Raw genomic sequence first — 17,342 nt, 5'->3', positions numbered from 1 at the left:
GGCAGGGACAACACATGCCTCAGAGCAGAGGACCAGCATAAAGGAAGTGGACAACAGTTATCCACTTGCACAGTTGCTCTCTGCAGATGCAAAGTTCAGCATGCATGTACAGAAAAACAATGATGAAATGGAATTCGGACAGGCAAGTTTATACACACACACACAATATAAATGTTTTTGTCTTTAAATTAATGATCAACTCTTTTCATACTTAAGCAACATAGAATTGTTTGGTTGGTGGTTTGGTGAGTAACTGTTGATGGGGAATGCTCAGTGCATGGTCCTTTGGTCATCATTAGTGATCTGTTGGTGTTATTGCAGACAAGCAAACCTCCCAGATGCTTGTGAAAGGCTTGGTGCTGTGATGAGGACAGGAGTTGTCCCGCTGCTCAGTTCTCACAACATCTGCGCTTTGAACAACTGTAGTATCTTTGAGGTGCATGTGTGTTTTTTTTGAATTGTGCAAAACCAGTGATGGAGGATGCTTCATAGTTAAATTGTCCTCCTCGGGTGCTCCCTGAAAGGCTCCTCGCCAGCCACTACCATAGTGAAATGTAGTGCAATGCTTGGAGCAAATGAAAGCCCAACAAAGAGGCATTTACCTTGATACTCTGCCCTCAGCGTGGAGTTACTTAGCAGCCTACGTGCTCATCAATATGCACTCAATGTGTTCACTGATGAAGGTGTTTTCTTTCCTGTAGCATGCACAGTGAATAACATAATTAACAGTTTCTATGCAAAAGCATGTCTAAACAGAGTATTTTTCAACCCTCAATGGGCTTATTTCTGTTTGGGTTCCATCTTTACATTGGAATTTGAAATGTTATGTGTTATGTGTGCATACACAGTTCCCTGCTGCAAATGAAAACTTAATGAACTCCGAAAAGACAGAAGTGTTTTGTTTCTTTTTCTTTTATTATTATTATTATTTTGTTGTGTCACCTTCACTGTTGATGATGTAAAAGGAGAGAGCCGGATGGACACATGAATCACTTGCAAATGGGCTCATTGGAAGAGAACAAATATGTCAGCTGCTCTCCTGGTCTGCGTTAAAAAGGAAAATCACTGTAGCGTCTAAAATCTGTTTGGGCTGGAAGTTTGAGGAGAGCACTCGTGGCCTAGCTTGATAGTTCCAGTCTACTTGTCCCGCTCCCACCCTGCAACTAGTGTGTGTGTATGTATATATGTGCTGACATGTCTGTGTCTACTTGTGTGTGTGTGTGTGTGTGTGTGTGTGTGTGTGTGTGTGTGTGTGTTTGTGTTTCTGCCTGTGTGTATTTTGAGTTTTGGAGGAGGTGCAAAGGGATTGAGGACTGAAGCTCTGTAAAAACAAGGTATTAAATACTCCACACAATGTTAGACGCCTTCAGATAGGAGATTTACTTTTGTGTTCAATCCCTGGAAGATTACTAAGCGTGCGCGTGCACACACGCACACACACACACACACACACACACACATATATAAACGTGAATTTTCCCTTTAAGCTGTATCAGGCGGATAGTTTGGTCCTCTATTCCACAGCACCAAAAATATTTCAGTGCAGACATGGTTGTCACTTTGTGTCAAGGCTGGCTATCATGTGACAAGACTCGTGACATCCATAACATTTCCTTTTAGGTGTTTAGCAGTGAAAGCTTTATATGAAGAATAGCTGTATTGTAGAGCAGCCTTCCCACAATGCTGCAGTCAGACACAGGAAGCCATTCAATAATGATTTGTGGCGCTTTTTCACATGTTTAGTCAGAGCATTTGTCCGTGCTCCAAACTCTGTCAAAGTTTCACACTGACAAAGTGACACTGCTGAGCTGACACGTTTGGGTAAAGCCACTATGTTGGCAGGACGAGGGCTGTTGCTAAGTGGTTTCTGGGGATGGCAGAGTCAAAAGGTCCAGAGTGAAATGTCTCCACAACCATCAGAGCAATACATGATTTGCTAAATTGCTAGAAGATCATTTTTTAATTGTGTTAATGATGCTCTCATCAATGCCTGAGTCATTAAAAATGAAAGTTCAGATTCTCCTTATTTGTTGAGTGTTCATTACTACGTAATGCATTCATTGCCTTTTTATTACAAAGCCTCATCATGGTCTCTGTGTGGAGCTTTGGCTTATGAGGTATGGTTAATTATTAGTAATTACTAGTAGGGCTTATACTGAAAAGGAAACGGAAGCAGCTTCTGAAGGCCTTAGTCAAAGATGCTTTTCTGTCTGTCTGATGTGTGTAGGGATGAAAGCATCAACTTTTCCTCTCTTCATCAGTCTTCTTGGAATTGCTCTATACTGCTTGGTTTTCTATGCAGTTCCCGCATAAAGGGATTGGAGAATGTAGAGCACTGATTCATATTCAGTACCCCTGGGTATTGTTCATGAAGAGGTCACCGTAGTTCATGCTATTCATTACACGTTGCATCCTGCTGTTGATCATTTGGCCTTGAGCAGTATTGACAATTGGCAAAGCTTTATGGTTGTGTGTGATTGTGTGTGTTTGTGTGTTTGTGTCAGTTAAAATTCAATTTTTTCCCAGTTGATTAGCTTTGTAGATCTGTAACATGATCTGTGAAGCAGAGAGATTGTATTGATTTTGAATTGAAATCCGTTGCTGGGCGGCTGTTTAGAGCAGCGATGTCTCTCCTCCTTGTCATCATAACAACTGTTATTTGAAGAGTACCGTTGTCCCTGTAGTCTGCCACAGTATTGGTGACGCTTTCACTCACTGCACTGCTCTTTTGCTGCTGTTATTATCTCTTAAGATGACATTAATATCAGTACTCGCTGTCAGTTCACTGCATGGGGGCCATTGAGACGCGTTTTTTATTTCTTTTCTTTTACTTTATTTCTTTTATTGTAGAGGGGGTATCAGTTTATACAGCAAAACTTCGTAAAAGTAGCAATGGATAAAAAACTGTCAAGAACTGATTGCTTTCCTCTCCATGAATCTATAAAATATTCACTTAACCCCTCTAACTGATACTCCCATCGTCTAATTGAACCAGCCTAACCCCTGTATTTGTCCCCAGGCTTTAAATATGACCCACACACACATACACAAATGCCACTAAGATTGGAATCAGAAGGTTTAATAAAAAATATGATAATTTTGTGGCAGGCAGCCTTAGGTTTACCTCCCATGAGAATACTTTCCTGGCTTATCGCTGCTGTCCTCCATGTCCAATTGCCAACCAAACTCTCTGCCCTCTGTGTATGGAAATTCATTTTTGATGTTGCCGTCAACATCAGACAAATTCTTTAGGTTTGGTTTGGTCACATGGTTTGTGGAATTAATTCAATTTGAACTGTTACTTTGACAGAGTGAGATAGACAGTTGTTTTCTACTTTTTCTTGCCATTTTATGTTCAAAGGTGACACAAATTATGTCAAATTCAGTCATATATACATATTTAATCTACATACTGTACATATAAACACTGCAAAAGTACATGGTTTGATTCTCACACCAGTACAGCTGCAGATGTTAATGGGTTGGGTGCTGTGAGTAAGGGCAACATGACAGTGGACAGTATTGGAGAGGGAGCAGTTGGGCCAGTTTAATCAGATTTTTCATTCTGTTGATGAGATGTAATTACCAGGTCACTAGGTGGTTTGCTCATTATTTGTTACTACCTGATATTTCAATAGAGGAGTTTCATTTGTTGTGCTCTGAAGATGTTTCTGTCATCGTGACAGTCATGCTGTTGCGCTGTAATTGTTTCTAGGGATTTTGGGAGCTTTTTCCACAGTCATTTAATAAACATATTCGTTGTGCACATTGTTTTAATTTAATCCTCCGAGCTGCGAGGAAGCCATTAACAAGCTGCGTGCCTCTGCATCGACAGTGTGTCGAGAGCATATGCTGCACTGCCTTGTGCGGTCTATCATCTGCTCCCTGCGTTGAGCGGCTCTGAATGTGTGTGTGTTTTCCGTGGTGTCCCTGCAGATTGCCGCGAGATCCTCCTGCCGCTGATGACGGACCAGCTGAAGTTCCACCTGGAGAAGCGGGAGGAACCGAAGGCCTGCTGCCAGCTGCTTAGTGACATCCTGGAGGTGCTCTACAGGAAGGATGTGGTGAGGAACACAGCTCTCCAGCTTCATGTGCTTTTATTTCCCTCTAGGATAAACAGCCCCCTCCCCCATGAAGATGAAGCACGCTCCAACTGTGGTTATTTTACTAAGTAGTTACTAATCACTGGGCTGCTAATTTATTTAATTGCCCTGCATGTCCCGAAAGGAGCAGATTTTACAGCAGTGTTTATTTAGTAACCCCTAAAGTTGGCTGTGTGTAGCTCAATAAGTCACTGCTCAGGGTGGCGAGAGGCCACCGTCAACACCATGAACACGCTGCAAGAACATGGTGATGAGCTCAGAATAATCCCTGGGTATTTAGTCCCAAAGAAGTTTATAATAACGTGGTCTGCTTAATGAGGTTGTGCAGATGTGGAAGTCAGTCGCAAAACCAGCTGTAGAGCCAGTCACATCCAATAGAGTTTTCAATATCAATTAATCTCCTCATTGTTATTCTAATTAAACAATAAATTGTTTAGAAAATAGCCCAAAGGCGTCGTCCTTAAATTGATTCTTTTATCTGACCAACAGACCAAAACCCCAGAATATTCAATTTAGTGTTACATTATACAGAGGGAAATAGGAAGTGAGAGAAGATGAAAACAGAGAAGGTTTGACACTTTTCATTGATAAATGACTGAAAATATTAATTATCATAATTATCGTCACACTTTGTGTTGATCAACTGCTGCATTAATCAACTGCTCCTTTTAGCACTAAAATTAATTTTCACCGGAGTCCACATCCGTCATACTCAGGCATCAGCTGCAGACACACCATAACACACACACACACAAACACTCAGTTGCCTCACAAATGTGTTTCATCCTCTTCCATGCCCCGACTCCTGATGTCCTCCCTCAGGCCCTCTCAGACTCCCCTCGCCATTGATCACCATGGCCTCGCCTCCCACACTCCACTCTGCCAGGGATTATCCACCTCTCCCACTTGCTCTGACTTTAACTCTCCTTGTCTCCCTGTCTCGTGTTGCTGCTTCCTCTCCCTGCTATGCTCTCTCTTTCTTATCTGTCCTACACCACACACTTTCTTAGACTTAAATGTGCATGTCGATAAGGAGAGGATGATATAAAGGAAACCACTGTGGATACTTGTGTCCGCTGGCGATTCGGAGTTATCAAACAGCTTAGACCTTGTTAGGAATAAGGATCTCATTGTGGACCCCCCCCCTTAAATAGCAGGACTCAAACCAATCAAATCTTTCTTCGTGCACTGGGTTTGTATAGAAACTTAACACAGACCTATATCTGTCTCTGAAAAAAAAAAAACATTCTGGGAACTGTGTTGGCTTTCACGGAAGATGTGCGTCACACCTGCTGTGCTGGAAGGCAATATCTGAAACTCCCTCCTCAGATAGTTAATGCCCCCCAGCGCTTCCCTGCATGATTGTGTCTGTGTATGTGCACGGACTCGTGCTCACAAGTTCTTCAACCGCAGAAAGAGCCATGTAAATTATTAAAAGTTTAGGCTCACGCTGCAAAAACTCGGTCTGCTTGGAAGGTTCCCCCCACAGACAGGTAGAGGCAGTACCAAGCAGCTCTCTGCTCACTCAAACTAATAAGCAACTCCAAGGAAAATTGTCCCACTTATGACAACAGTACAGCTGCCCCGTGGGTGTTTTCCCTTCTAAAAGCCAGGATTCGTAAAGTATAAATCATTTTGGCTGCACCAGTTGTATTTGTCAGGTCTCACAGCACAAAATGTTCACGATAAATATTTTTAGAGGCAGCATTAACATTTTCTTATCTGTTGATAAAGCCTGATTCTTTGTTTTGTGGTTTGTCCCAAAAGTGACTATTTCTTTAACTATTTAGTGATTTTAGTTGATTGAATATCTGAAAAACTTGTGAACCAAATTTCAATGAAATTTGTGCCATGGACCAAGGAGCCCCTCCCCCCACAAACCACTTTAACTTTCTTCTTTGATGATTCACTTTGAAGTTTTGATTTTACCCTTATTCTTAGGTCATATATTTTCTTAGCCAAATGTACATGAGGAGCCATGATGTTTACCTGACAAGCAGCCGAGGTTTCAGGCTCCTGTCTAGACAGTTTATATTTATATTTAACAGTGATTCATTCAAAATCTATTGTAAGATGGATCCACCAATGTCTTGAATTAGAAGTAGCCTCAGGAGCACCGACTGTGGTGCTGTTCTATAGCCAATTGTAGAACCTCACTCTTTTCTTTCTCCCACCATGCAACCTTATCTGCAGTATGACTCATGTAAATAATATCTGCACTGTCAGTAATGTTAATATTTATCTAGTGGATACACTAAAAAGTAGAACAACAACACTTCATCACAGAATACGTCCCAGAATGCACCAACAATCACAGTTAACAGTAAACAAATGTTGATCTTGATCATATCATTGTGTCCGCCCTTCCCTGTGTTGGTGTGTGTTGATATGTGTATTTATTTGTGTATATTTTTTTACAGGGTCCGACCCAGTGGCACGTGCAGATCATCATGGAGAAGCTGCTCAGGACAGTTAACAGGACGGTCATCTCCATGGGCCGCGATTCCCCTCACATCGTAAGTCTGTCTCTCCATGTTTTGTTTTCCCCCAGTTTTCACACATGCATACTTGTACACTTGTACAGTACACACACGCGCGCGCGCATGCACACTCCAAACTAGAGGCCTATGCACCATAACGAGCTTGACTCCCACAGTCTCAGTGCACCTCCAGTTCTATTCCTGAGCTATCATTAAACGTAAAGTCTTTCACACAATCTCAATCAAACAGTGGCTTTCATCTGCTCATTTCTTTCTTCAGCCACTTGTTCACGTGGCAGACTGTGTGTGTTCTGCTTTTTCTTTTTTTTTCTTCTTTTTTTTTTTTTGATAAGTTCAAGTTTGTGTGTTTACTTGCTTGTGTTTCTGATCCTTCACGTTTTAGAACATTTCTGATGTTGTAATCTAATCACTGTATCTCCCCTCCACCACTGTAAGCGTCCTTCTACCAATCACACTCTCCAGTAGAGCTCGGTAGCAATTAATGCACTTATCAGTCATCGTATAAGTACGCAGTTTGCCTGATGTGCATGGCACTCACTTTCATGAGTCCAAAGAGTGCCATGGATGTTAACTTTGACTTTTCTATTGCATCCTGTTGCTGTCTGTATTAATTAGAGTTTGTGACGTGGCTTTGAAAGCGAGACTTGGGCGATGAATGTACATGATGAACAAGTGCGGTCCAGAAGTCTGAGACCACTTTCCCAAAGTGGTATGTAGATTTTACGTAAGTTTTTATGATGCAGGAGATTCCTCAGAGGGTACTAAGGTATTTTTACAGCCCACTTAAATTCAGATAAGTGATGAGAGAGACATTTTCTCTGCATTTCAAGTTTGTGTAGGAAAATGAAGGAGAGTCGTATGATACTGAGTGATGATATTGACACTTACTGGTTGGCATAGCATCCGTTCTCCTCCCGTCTTGGGTTATTTATTATATTTGGGTGTATCCGTAATGGGAGTATGGGCATATTTTTATATCCTGGTGGGATTGAATACACAATAATGGGACAGAAATTTAGGTCCCCATGGGTAGAGGCTGCTCTTTGAGGGTTCAGACTCGATTTGAGGGTTTAGGGGTTAGGCATTCAGTTGTGATGGATGAGGTTAGAGTAAGGGGCTAGAGAATGCATCATGTCAATGAGTGTTCCCCACGGGGATAGTGAAGCAAGCCTGTGTGTGTGAGAGTGTGAGCACGGCACCCTCTCCATCTGGGGAGCAGCAGGAAACGGCATCACCTGTTTAAATGGAGGCTTATCTGCTTTTATTACCAGTCACTGAGCCACACTAGCAGAGGGTGATTTAATAAAGCCAACAGTACCCAGAGTTATCACACACTAATCATCTTGTGTTTGTTTTTGTGTGTGTGTGTGTGTGTGTGTGTGTGTGTGTGCGCGTGCGTGCGTGCATGCGTGCATGCGTGCATGCATGCGTGTGTGTGTGTTATGTCATAGTGCCATAATACTTTCGCAGCACTCATCCTTTGTCCCCTGTGTCCTCTCTTACTCTCCTCTTCGTTCTCTTTCCACCTCACATGCTTCCTTTCTTGCTTAGTTGCAGTAAAGGGATTGTGGATTCTGTAGCTGCTCTGTCTGAAGGTATTCCAGCAATGCACCAAGCTGTAGCAGATCGCCAGCATGCATCACTCTGTAATATGCTCTATAATGTAAGACTAATGAAACTGTTAGTTGAGCTGAGGCCTCCCTGCTGCCCCTTTCCTCCCAGTGATCTTCCTGGAGGGACTCTAGGACTCCAGTAATAAAAACTCTGCGTCGTCCAGCCTGCCTCATGGTCAGAAAGTTTATAAATACATTTGTACAAGAGGTCATACTCTTTCAGATATGTTGTTAGAACTTGGATCAGCTACCTTTGCGGCTCACACCCTCCACCTCCTGTTTTTTTCCCCCCCTGTTATTCTTCACTGCAGCGGGGGTCCTTTTGCTCGTGTGTTTCAGATGTGGAACTTGCCTGCCACTTTGTCTAAGAGGCTATCAACACCCATGACGCAGGTCTCCTCTCTGCTGTATTATACTAAGTGCATCCATTTCAGCCCCCCCCCCCCCGCCTTGACATTTCTAAGTACCTGCATAATATTTAGCATCAGTGTGCAATGTCCTTTTACACAGTGGGAGTTAGAGGTCACATCAAAGCCTTGTGCTTTTGAAAGCACTCGTGGCTTTTTAACTCAAACACCATACATATTACAGCACCTGAGACAGAAGCTGCATTTGAAGCAGATCCCCAAATCATTATTTAATGATCAATAAGATTTGGTGTTAATTTTTAACAGCGATGAGACCCACTTATTGCTGCTGGAAGAGTCGTAGCTTTCTAATCAGAGGGCTGTTGTTGGCGCCTCTGGGTACTGCTGCATACTCTGCAGGCAGATTGCGCGCCGCTGCTCACACATCACTGCAGCCAACCACCGACCTTGTTCTTCTGAGTGGCAGCCTCTTACATTTAGATTTATGCATTAACGTTCTACTCTGCCTCCCGCCTCTCTCTCTTATATGCTCTCCTTCAATTGTTCCTTCTTTCCTCTCTCCTGGCGCCGGTGGACGCAGAATGTTGATGAGAATGATCACGGTGATGGCTCGGGGGCGTCAGTTTTGTTGTATGTTGTCAGCGCAGCGCTACGCCTGTTAGCGACTTCGACACAGCATCGCCACACAATTGCATCGTTGGACATCCCAGCAGGCTGTGTATTTATATTCATGTCCACCCTCACACAGGTTGAGATGAGTCCTTGTGAATACATTTACATTGGGAGAGTAGCAAAAACATTTTTGGCTGTCCCTGCTGAAATTTACCAACTTCTACCTTTATGCCCTTGAATTAGCCCTTCAGATAAACATGGGGAGGAAGCAGCAGCTGGAAAAATCCAACCAAAGCAACGAAACAAACCTTTTACATTTTTCTTACTCTGTTTTGTTTGCCACACTGACCTTTGCATATTTAGTTACATATCGTCAGCAAACACCTAAATGTCGGAATTAACATTAGGACACATCTGATGAGAAACTGGGTGGACTGCTTGACAGCTAGCTTTACTTTAATGATGACAGCTTTGAGGACTAACCGACAAGAGTTTGTGGGGATCTGTCATCCTGCTGATATTCCTGCAGTGAGCCAAAGGAATGGAGTGGAGAGCTGCAGTGGAAGGACTCTGTGCTATTGATTGACAGTATAGGGCTGACCAGCTATAGCAGCTAGAGCGTTTTTTCCTTTGCTGCATGCACTCACTGACCGAATACAGTCCACTGCAACACAGCCATCTCAGTGGCATCTAATCAGATCAGCATCCTCACCATCTTTACCTGTCTCTCTTTATATCAGTTTCTGTTCAAATATTTCTCTTAGTATTTCCTTGCTTTTCTCTTTCTGTCTTGTCTTTTCTCCCTCCCTCTTTCTCTCTCTCTCTCTCTCTCTTCCCTGCTGGCCAGACTGCTGCAGAGCTCTTACAGAAAAGAAGCATAGTGAGATATGGCACTGCATCATAATGCCTCAAAAACACTTATCACTCAATTCATGCACCTCCCCTCTCCTCTCCTTTCCCGTGCTGAAACTTTGACCAAGCGTCCTCTTGGGTTTATTGACCCTGCGACAACTGCGAGGTGTCAGACGTGCGCTCACTGTCAACACGGCGTGACAACCACCAGGACTCGCATGTTGATGGTCATCACCTTCAAACCACAGTGGACTGCAGTAAGAGTGTGAGAGGTGAAGCTGCACTGGACATCTTGTTTGTAACCTCAGTAGTGTGCTGTAAACATCCACCGGCGGGTAGCCCTGTGGAGATGGCCCCGCTATGGGTTAGAGGAGAGGAGAGTGGAGGGGAAGGGAGGGGCAGGGAGGGGAGGGGCAGCAGCATTGCCCTCGAGCAACACTGGTTCCTGGAGCTTCATGCATCTGTGTGGGGGTGACTCTGCATCTCTGGGGCATTTACTCAGAGCTTTGTCCCCAGTTAACCTCATGGTGTCATCTTATTGGTGGTGTGCTCAAACATTAGGCAGATGCATTTACACACACCAACACACAGACATGCCCGAAGGTCCCGAGGCGGCATTAAAGTAAGAATGGTAAGGGCAAGAACTGTGCTGTGAGTGTAAGCTTTGCATCAGAAGCAGGTTCTAAGCCAGGTTGACTCTGTGCAATAGAAGCCCTGTGCTGCTTATCCCCCGCTTGTATTCTGCTCCCGTGTTGTGCCACTCTACCACATCAAAGAGATGCAGGGCTGATTTCATATGTATTTTCAACCTTATCTCCTGCTTTGCATCACTTAAATGTATGGAGTTGATTGTTTTGCATACAGAATTTTCAAACCGTGTGACCTAAGTGAAATCCTAAATCAGGTTGGTTCACCGAAAATTACAAAAGACATATTCCCTCTCTTACCTCTAGCAGTTAGAAAAGCAGATAGTTTTGTTTTTTTTGCCCTGGGTTTGAGATATTTGTCTCTGTGATTTTTGGTTGCAAAAGCAAGGTGCTCTCAGCAATTTTAAAAATAACTTTAAATTCTTCAAGAACAACATCAGCATTATAATAGTGAAATAGTGAAAATTTCACATACCTGAGTGAATAAAATGTAAACGACTTGCTAATGACTAGTCCGACTTTACCATCAGAGGTAAGTGAGATAACATATTTTTTTGTATTCTGGGGGAACCAACCCTTTAATTGACTCTTGCCTCATGAAAATAACTGCAACAGCTCTGCAAATGATACTCAGTCTGCGTCATGCTTTGAGAGCTCTGTGGATGTCTTGTTTTTATTTTTCATATTTTGCATATTAAATATCTTTATTTTTTTCTTTTTTTAAAAAAAAGACAGTATAAAATACACAGTATTGTACATAATAAATCAATTGCACTTCTTTTAAGGTACAGATAAACATCTAGTTCTCTCTTGATGCTACAGTATCACTACTGAAAGAAACCGACCTGGCGTGTACAAGAGTGGAGGAATGAATCACATGTAGCCAACAGAAAGCAGCATGTTGGAGCTTGTGAAGGTCAAACCAGTGATATCTAGCAGTTTGCCAGGTATTGTTGTGACAGTAGATTAAGATTTCTTTCATGCCCTTGAAACCACTTTGGCCACTTTTCTTGTCTTTTGGGGCAGTGCTTTTGGCTTTGAGAGTGACTTCAGTTTTCTGCTCCTGCAGGCGCCTTGAACTTTATGTTTTCTCTCAGATATTGGCTGCTCTCCCACTCATTAAAATGGTTTTAGCCCTATTTTATGCTATACAATATATATTCATATATATTAATGCAACTATTACTTCGGCTGTACAAAGTCTTTGAACCCTGTGTGGAGTTACTACATGAATTTTTTACTTTACAGTCAAATAGATGGGAAGCGATGAGCAAGCGCGAGTAATTAAAAAAAAGAAGGGGGGGGGGGGTAAAGAAGAGAAAAAACTTCCTGTCATTCTCTTTAAAAAGTGTTTCTTGAAAAGCTAGAAAATATCCTGCAAAATCTGGAGGTTGTAAAAAGCATGCAAGGCTACACGCCTGCCACCCTGCACTGTAGAAGCCCTGGTTGTGATCAGAAGTGGCACATTCAGTCTCTCTGGCTTGGTTTCAGTAGCTATCGTAGTAGCTGATGCAGGATACTGAAGCAATACAATCACAGCTATCTTCTTCTAACCCTCACATGTGCTAAGAACCAACATTATTTATTATGCTGACTGGTTTCATGACTGGAACAATAAAGGATCTTGTTTTTTTTCTGTGTGTTGAGCCAGAACTCTACAGTGATGAAGTCTGACTGTATGGATTCCCTCTTCTCTTTAGGGTATTGGGTTTCATTGACCATATGCACTGTGAAGTTATTAAGTACTAGGTTTGATGTATGAAAGGGAATTAAGAATCAGAACTTTTTTTTTTTTTTTACCTCCTATGCACTGTAGTTTTTCAAATGCACAGCCCCCTTCACCGCAGCTCAAATAAATATATTCCACTAAACCTTAGAGTGAATGTATATAGATATATATTTATATAGAAAAAAGTACATTGACGTCTAACTTTGCAAACGTTATTAAGAAAATAAGTGTTATTTATTCATTCTTTACTTCAAAGTCAGTTGATTCGAGGAGACATTTTAGCGATGGATAGAAAGTTGATCATAGAATTCCAATAAACATCTCTGACCTCTTTGTCCTTTAGGTCTCTTCTGTGGATATTATGAAAGTCTTTAATCTGCCATAGTTAGTAGGTGATCTACATGTGTGAGTTAATACTCAAAATAGTTCATTTTAATTATTCTGGAGAAAATGTATCCTGAACAGTGTTAATTGTGCTTATGCTGTTGATGTAGACCCCAGAACATTGTGGTTGAACTGGCAGCCTCTCCTGGAGGCTGGGAAGAAAGACAAAGTCCCAACTGGTGAATAGAAATGTGACGGTCACTGAACCGGTATCATAGAATAGGGACCCCGTGGACGTCTGCTAGAAAAATATATGCAAATAGACAGAGGGAAATCAAATTTGTCTTCTCACCTTGCTGATCTCCAAATATGTTGCCCTGGTGTAATTTCACACCCTGTTTGAAGAAAGAAGTTCAAAATAACTCTGAATCCATTTTTGGTAAGCATGACATTTTGAATTTTTCCATGGAATCCACACTTGTGTCCCATCACACATCCTGCTGTCTCTGAGAAGGGGTTCAGTATCCAGTAGTGGAGCTCTCCATTAATAATGGTCACTAGGTTTACAAAAAGCCAAGGAGATGCGACAAAACAGAAGATGATGGATAAACCAAACAAACATGGACGACCAGACGGACCCATAAATCCTTTGTTCCGGGAGCAGGGGATGAGAGAGTCCTCAGTTTTTCACAGGAACCAAAGTTTCCAGCGAGCATGCTTCTTGGAGTCAGCTTTGGACTTGCGTTTTGGGGTGGAGGTGAAGGCCTCCTGGGGGTAAGGCAGGGGGGCGAAATGGGCATCCTCTGTAGGGCAAAGCCTCTTCATCAGTGGCTGCAGCTTGTCCTCCTGCTGCTTGAAGTCCAGCTCCACACTACCTCAAAGAGACAGAGTCAGAAAATCAGTTCAGACACCAGCTAACTGCTGCATGTAGGGTATTAACACCACCTCATCCATGTGCTGTTATGATACAGACTAAATAACAAATACTATTATATATTAAATATATATTATATATAAAACCTTATTTTTCTCCACACTGTTAATTTGCTGTTGCTGCACTATTTGCATATTAATCACATTAAAGCCCACCAAGCAAATAATAATCTAGACTTTTATCTTTTATTGTGAAACATTTGCAGAATTGATCAGAATGAATGAATCAGTGAGTTATAACAGTATTTCTCTTATATACACAGCATGATATATAAACAATGGTGGGTGTGTTGACTATGTTACTGTTTTGAACAAGTCATATAGTTCAGCTCCCACTTTTTTACCCCCCTTATAATTTTTTTTACCTAGTTTTTATTCTGAAGTAGCCTTTACTTTGGATAAGATGCAACCCCGGCCATTATTTGAATACTGGTTTTCATGTGATGCATCCCACCATGTATATTCTTCCTTCAACCGCTCAGGTTTCTTTCCCCTTCACGCTTCTTTTAATCTTGACATGTTTTGACTGCCACATTTCCCCTCTAACCATATTAAGTATCCACGTTGTGGCCTGTGCTCACTTGACCCCAACACAGGCATCTGCCACAGCACTGCTCAGCCTGGCAAGGTGACCTAGATTCCTTGCATACTTCATCCTTATTTCCCAGTAAAAAAATCTCCAAATTAAGAGTGTTTTTGATCACATCTGGTGGCCCAAATTGACTGCCTCTGTCATTTTTGTTGTTTGGATTATCATCGTGATTCATACAGCGAGAGGGAAGCCCATTAGTATTTTTCCTAGTGATGAGCACTCGGTCACTGGAGGAGGTGTTGAAGCGAAGATCATTTGCTTTGCTAAAACTGAGATCAGAGCAGGGGCATTGATGTGAGCCCTTCAGAATTTCAGTTTATATCGTGATGCTTAGATCCCTGCGCAACATTACAACATCAGCACAAGGTAACAGGGATGCAGAATGGTTAAATCTGTGGGAGCTTTATGCAGACACAAACATGCACATGCATTTTAACCTAACCCTAAACATTGCAACTAAAAGCCTAACCTTAACCCAGTTGTAACCTGGACCATAAAACCGAGCTGTCTGTAAGTGTGGGGACCTCAGTTTTTAAGACCCCGTTGGTTGGTGTGCTGTCACACACACATGCACAGAGAGAGAGAGACAGAGAGAGAGTGTGTCTTTTCTTTCTCGGTGTACTCCACATTTCCCTGGGGTGCCTGGGGATTTATCTGGACCAGCCATCATTGTAATCCCACGCCCACGCACATCTGACTATGAGGTGCTGCTGAGAGAAACTCAGATTACAGCCTCAACTGTGGTTAAGTGTAGAGGGGGCTTTAATCTGCTAAAGCCTCCTCCAGCCACCAGTCTGAGTCGGGCGGGTGGACACTCTGACCGTCAGACTTGCGTAATGGCAACTGGATCCATATCATGAATGCTGCGGTTTGTCTGGTTGCGCGCTGTTGTTTACCACGGTGAGAGATAATGCAGTGTCAAGATGAGCCACGCAGTCGGCTGCCTGCTCTGATTGAAACACCAGGCTTCTCTAATGTTCGCCTGTTGCAACAATAAGACATCTTTTTTTGAGATATTTATACTGAGAGACTACTTTTTTTTTTTTTTTTTTAAATCTACGTTGAATAGAATCCCATTGCACACCACTGGATGTTGATGGTGATTAGTATGCCAGGTGAGCTGTAGATGCAGATTATTCTGTCTGTTGCATCTCAAAGCACAGCCAAATAATCCTCTTCCAGAAGCTGGGACAGTCTCAAATTGGGTGTCGCAGTAAAATTCAACAGTTTTTATTAGGTACGTTGATGGCATTGGCATTGATTGGACCAGAACAGATGTAAAAGTGGGTGTCTGAAAGTGACTCAAGTGGATGTTGGGTGCTGAACCAGACACTCAGCACTTTGCATTTGTTTGACTCAGGCCTTTACATGGAGCCAAGAACACTGCACCTATTAACAATAAATCACCGGCTGTTAATTACACTGGTTTCAATCTACTTGAGTTTGTGCAAGGCCAGTCAGAGGTTGTGTGTGTTTGTCTGCATGTGGAGACAGCTGCACGTGTGTAGAGGTGCAATGTAAATGAACTCGAAACAACTGAACACATCTGGGCTGCAGGACAGGGAGGGGTCACGTGGTGCTGTAGCTCAGTGAAATGATCAATAAATACGATACCAGACACCTCACATCTTCATTTATGATCAACAAGATTTCTTCATATATTTGGACCTAAACTACACTTAAAAGGAAACGATGAATCATTTGTTTTGTTGGGTTTGCCCCAAGTCAATGGAAAACCTGCCGGCCTTGAACCAAATGTTAAGCCCCACACACAAAATGTCTTTAATGCTCGGGCTAAGCGATTTGTCCTGAGGTGTCTTGTTCAGCTCAGTGAATTCTCCAAAATGAAAAATCTGCTTTGAAGACTGAGTAAAGGTACAATAATTCATTCTTTATTGTCATTTCACCTCGACTGGTGCAGCTCTCTTTACTCAGACCACTCAGTGTTTCTCTGGCATAAAACTGGTCCAAAATTCAGCAGCCAGAATTTTAGCAGGTGCCAGGAAAAGAGACCATATTACATATTACCTGAAAAGCCGCCTTCTTTCGAAGGATGATCGAGCTGCGACAGTCAGAGTTGGCCCTTAAACAGTTTGCTAAGTCGATTTTGAATTCCCTAGAGAAACCTTCTGTTATAAACACGCCTTTATCTTATCTTTTATAATTTATCCCAGCTGTTTCATCCAGTCTCTTTTGGATTTTATTATCCGTTTTACTCTTACATTTACTCATTCCTTTTTATTTTCTGTTGATTTAATTTGTCTTGCTATGTTCTATAAAAGCACCTTGATACCAGTTTCAGATTTTTTTTTGTTTGTTTGTTTTTCCTTTGGTCAGACCTCAGGTGAGCTGACGTACATGTGCGAACACGGCCCAAAGGCTCATGATGTATAATAGGATCACGATGTCTTCCGAACTCCAACTCAAGCTTGCATATTAAACAAAATTCATGGGCTGCAAAATGAACAGGCACTTGCAGCTCTAATAAGTGTAGTAAGACAGCATCAAAGGATCCTGTGATCAGTGTCTGTGTTTGTAATGAATGTGCAGCAATGTCATTGGTGAAGCAGTGCGCTGATAATTTCATTGTGTCTTTTTAATCTTTTGTTAAAAAAAAAACAAAAAAAACAACCTTCAGTTTATACTGTGTAAGGACACATATCACTCTACCATTTTGGGGTATCTTTTTAAGGAGGTGCTGTAGTTTAATGCTGTGTCATTTTGTGTCAGAAATGACACACACACGCAGATGTGCGATAACAGGGATAGGATTTTCCCTGCTCTTCACTATAAGCCTCTAATACTGCAGAGACTGTTGTTGTTCGTCCATTGTCACAGGTCATTGTCCTGCTTGGACACACAGCCATTTAACCAGATGAAAAAAACTATTATTTTTATTGCTTCACTCATTAGACCTATTTTCAATTTATGCTCTGAGAGTACAGGAAACATTATCAGTGCAGTTAAGTTGACAGAACTTGTGCCGCAGCCTTTGCTTTATTCAGCTCTTGCCTCTGGGTTTGTGCGAGTGCTTCTCCAGTAACTATAGGCTTACTATACATTTCCAT

The 17,342-nt window shown here is 42.1% G+C and overlaps 2 protein-coding genes across 3 annotated transcripts in view; one reads left to right on the top strand and one right to left on the bottom strand.

Moving 5' to 3' along the window:
• The window catches only part of dock1 (dedicator of cytokinesis 1), a 176,465-nt gene that overhangs the window by 63,700 nt on the left and 95,423 nt on the right, over positions 1 to 17,342 (top strand). For both annotated transcript variants that reach the window (XM_071463032.1, XM_071463031.1), the window contains exons 26-27: positions 3,937 to 4,064; positions 6,524 to 6,619. In XM_071463032.1, the coding sequence (XP_071319133.1) occupies positions 3,937 to 4,064; positions 6,524 to 6,619 (224 nt within the window). The remainder of the gene's footprint in view (positions 1 to 3,936; positions 4,065 to 6,523; positions 6,620 to 17,342) is intronic.
• LOC139608903 (inhibitory synaptic factor 2A) overlaps positions 10,447 to 17,342 on the bottom strand; it is a 31,262-nt gene continuing 24,366 nt past the window's right edge. Inside the window, exon 4 of the mRNA XM_071463037.1 lies at positions 10,447 to 13,620. Coding sequence (XP_071319138.1) covers positions 13,437 to 13,620 — 184 coding nt within the window. The 3' untranslated portion in view covers positions 10,447 to 13,436. The remainder of the gene's footprint in view (positions 13,621 to 17,342) is intronic.

Source organism: Trachinotus anak, unplaced genomic scaffold, assembly GCF_046630095.1.
Source record: "Trachinotus anak isolate AG129_WGS33_773 ecotype Australia unplaced genomic scaffold, CSIRO_AGI_Tana_v1 ptg000025l, whole genome shotgun sequence".
Taxonomy (NCBI): domain Eukaryota; kingdom Metazoa; phylum Chordata; class Actinopteri; order Carangiformes; family Carangidae; genus Trachinotus; species Trachinotus anak.
This window is presented reverse-complemented; position numbering and strand designations above follow the sequence as displayed.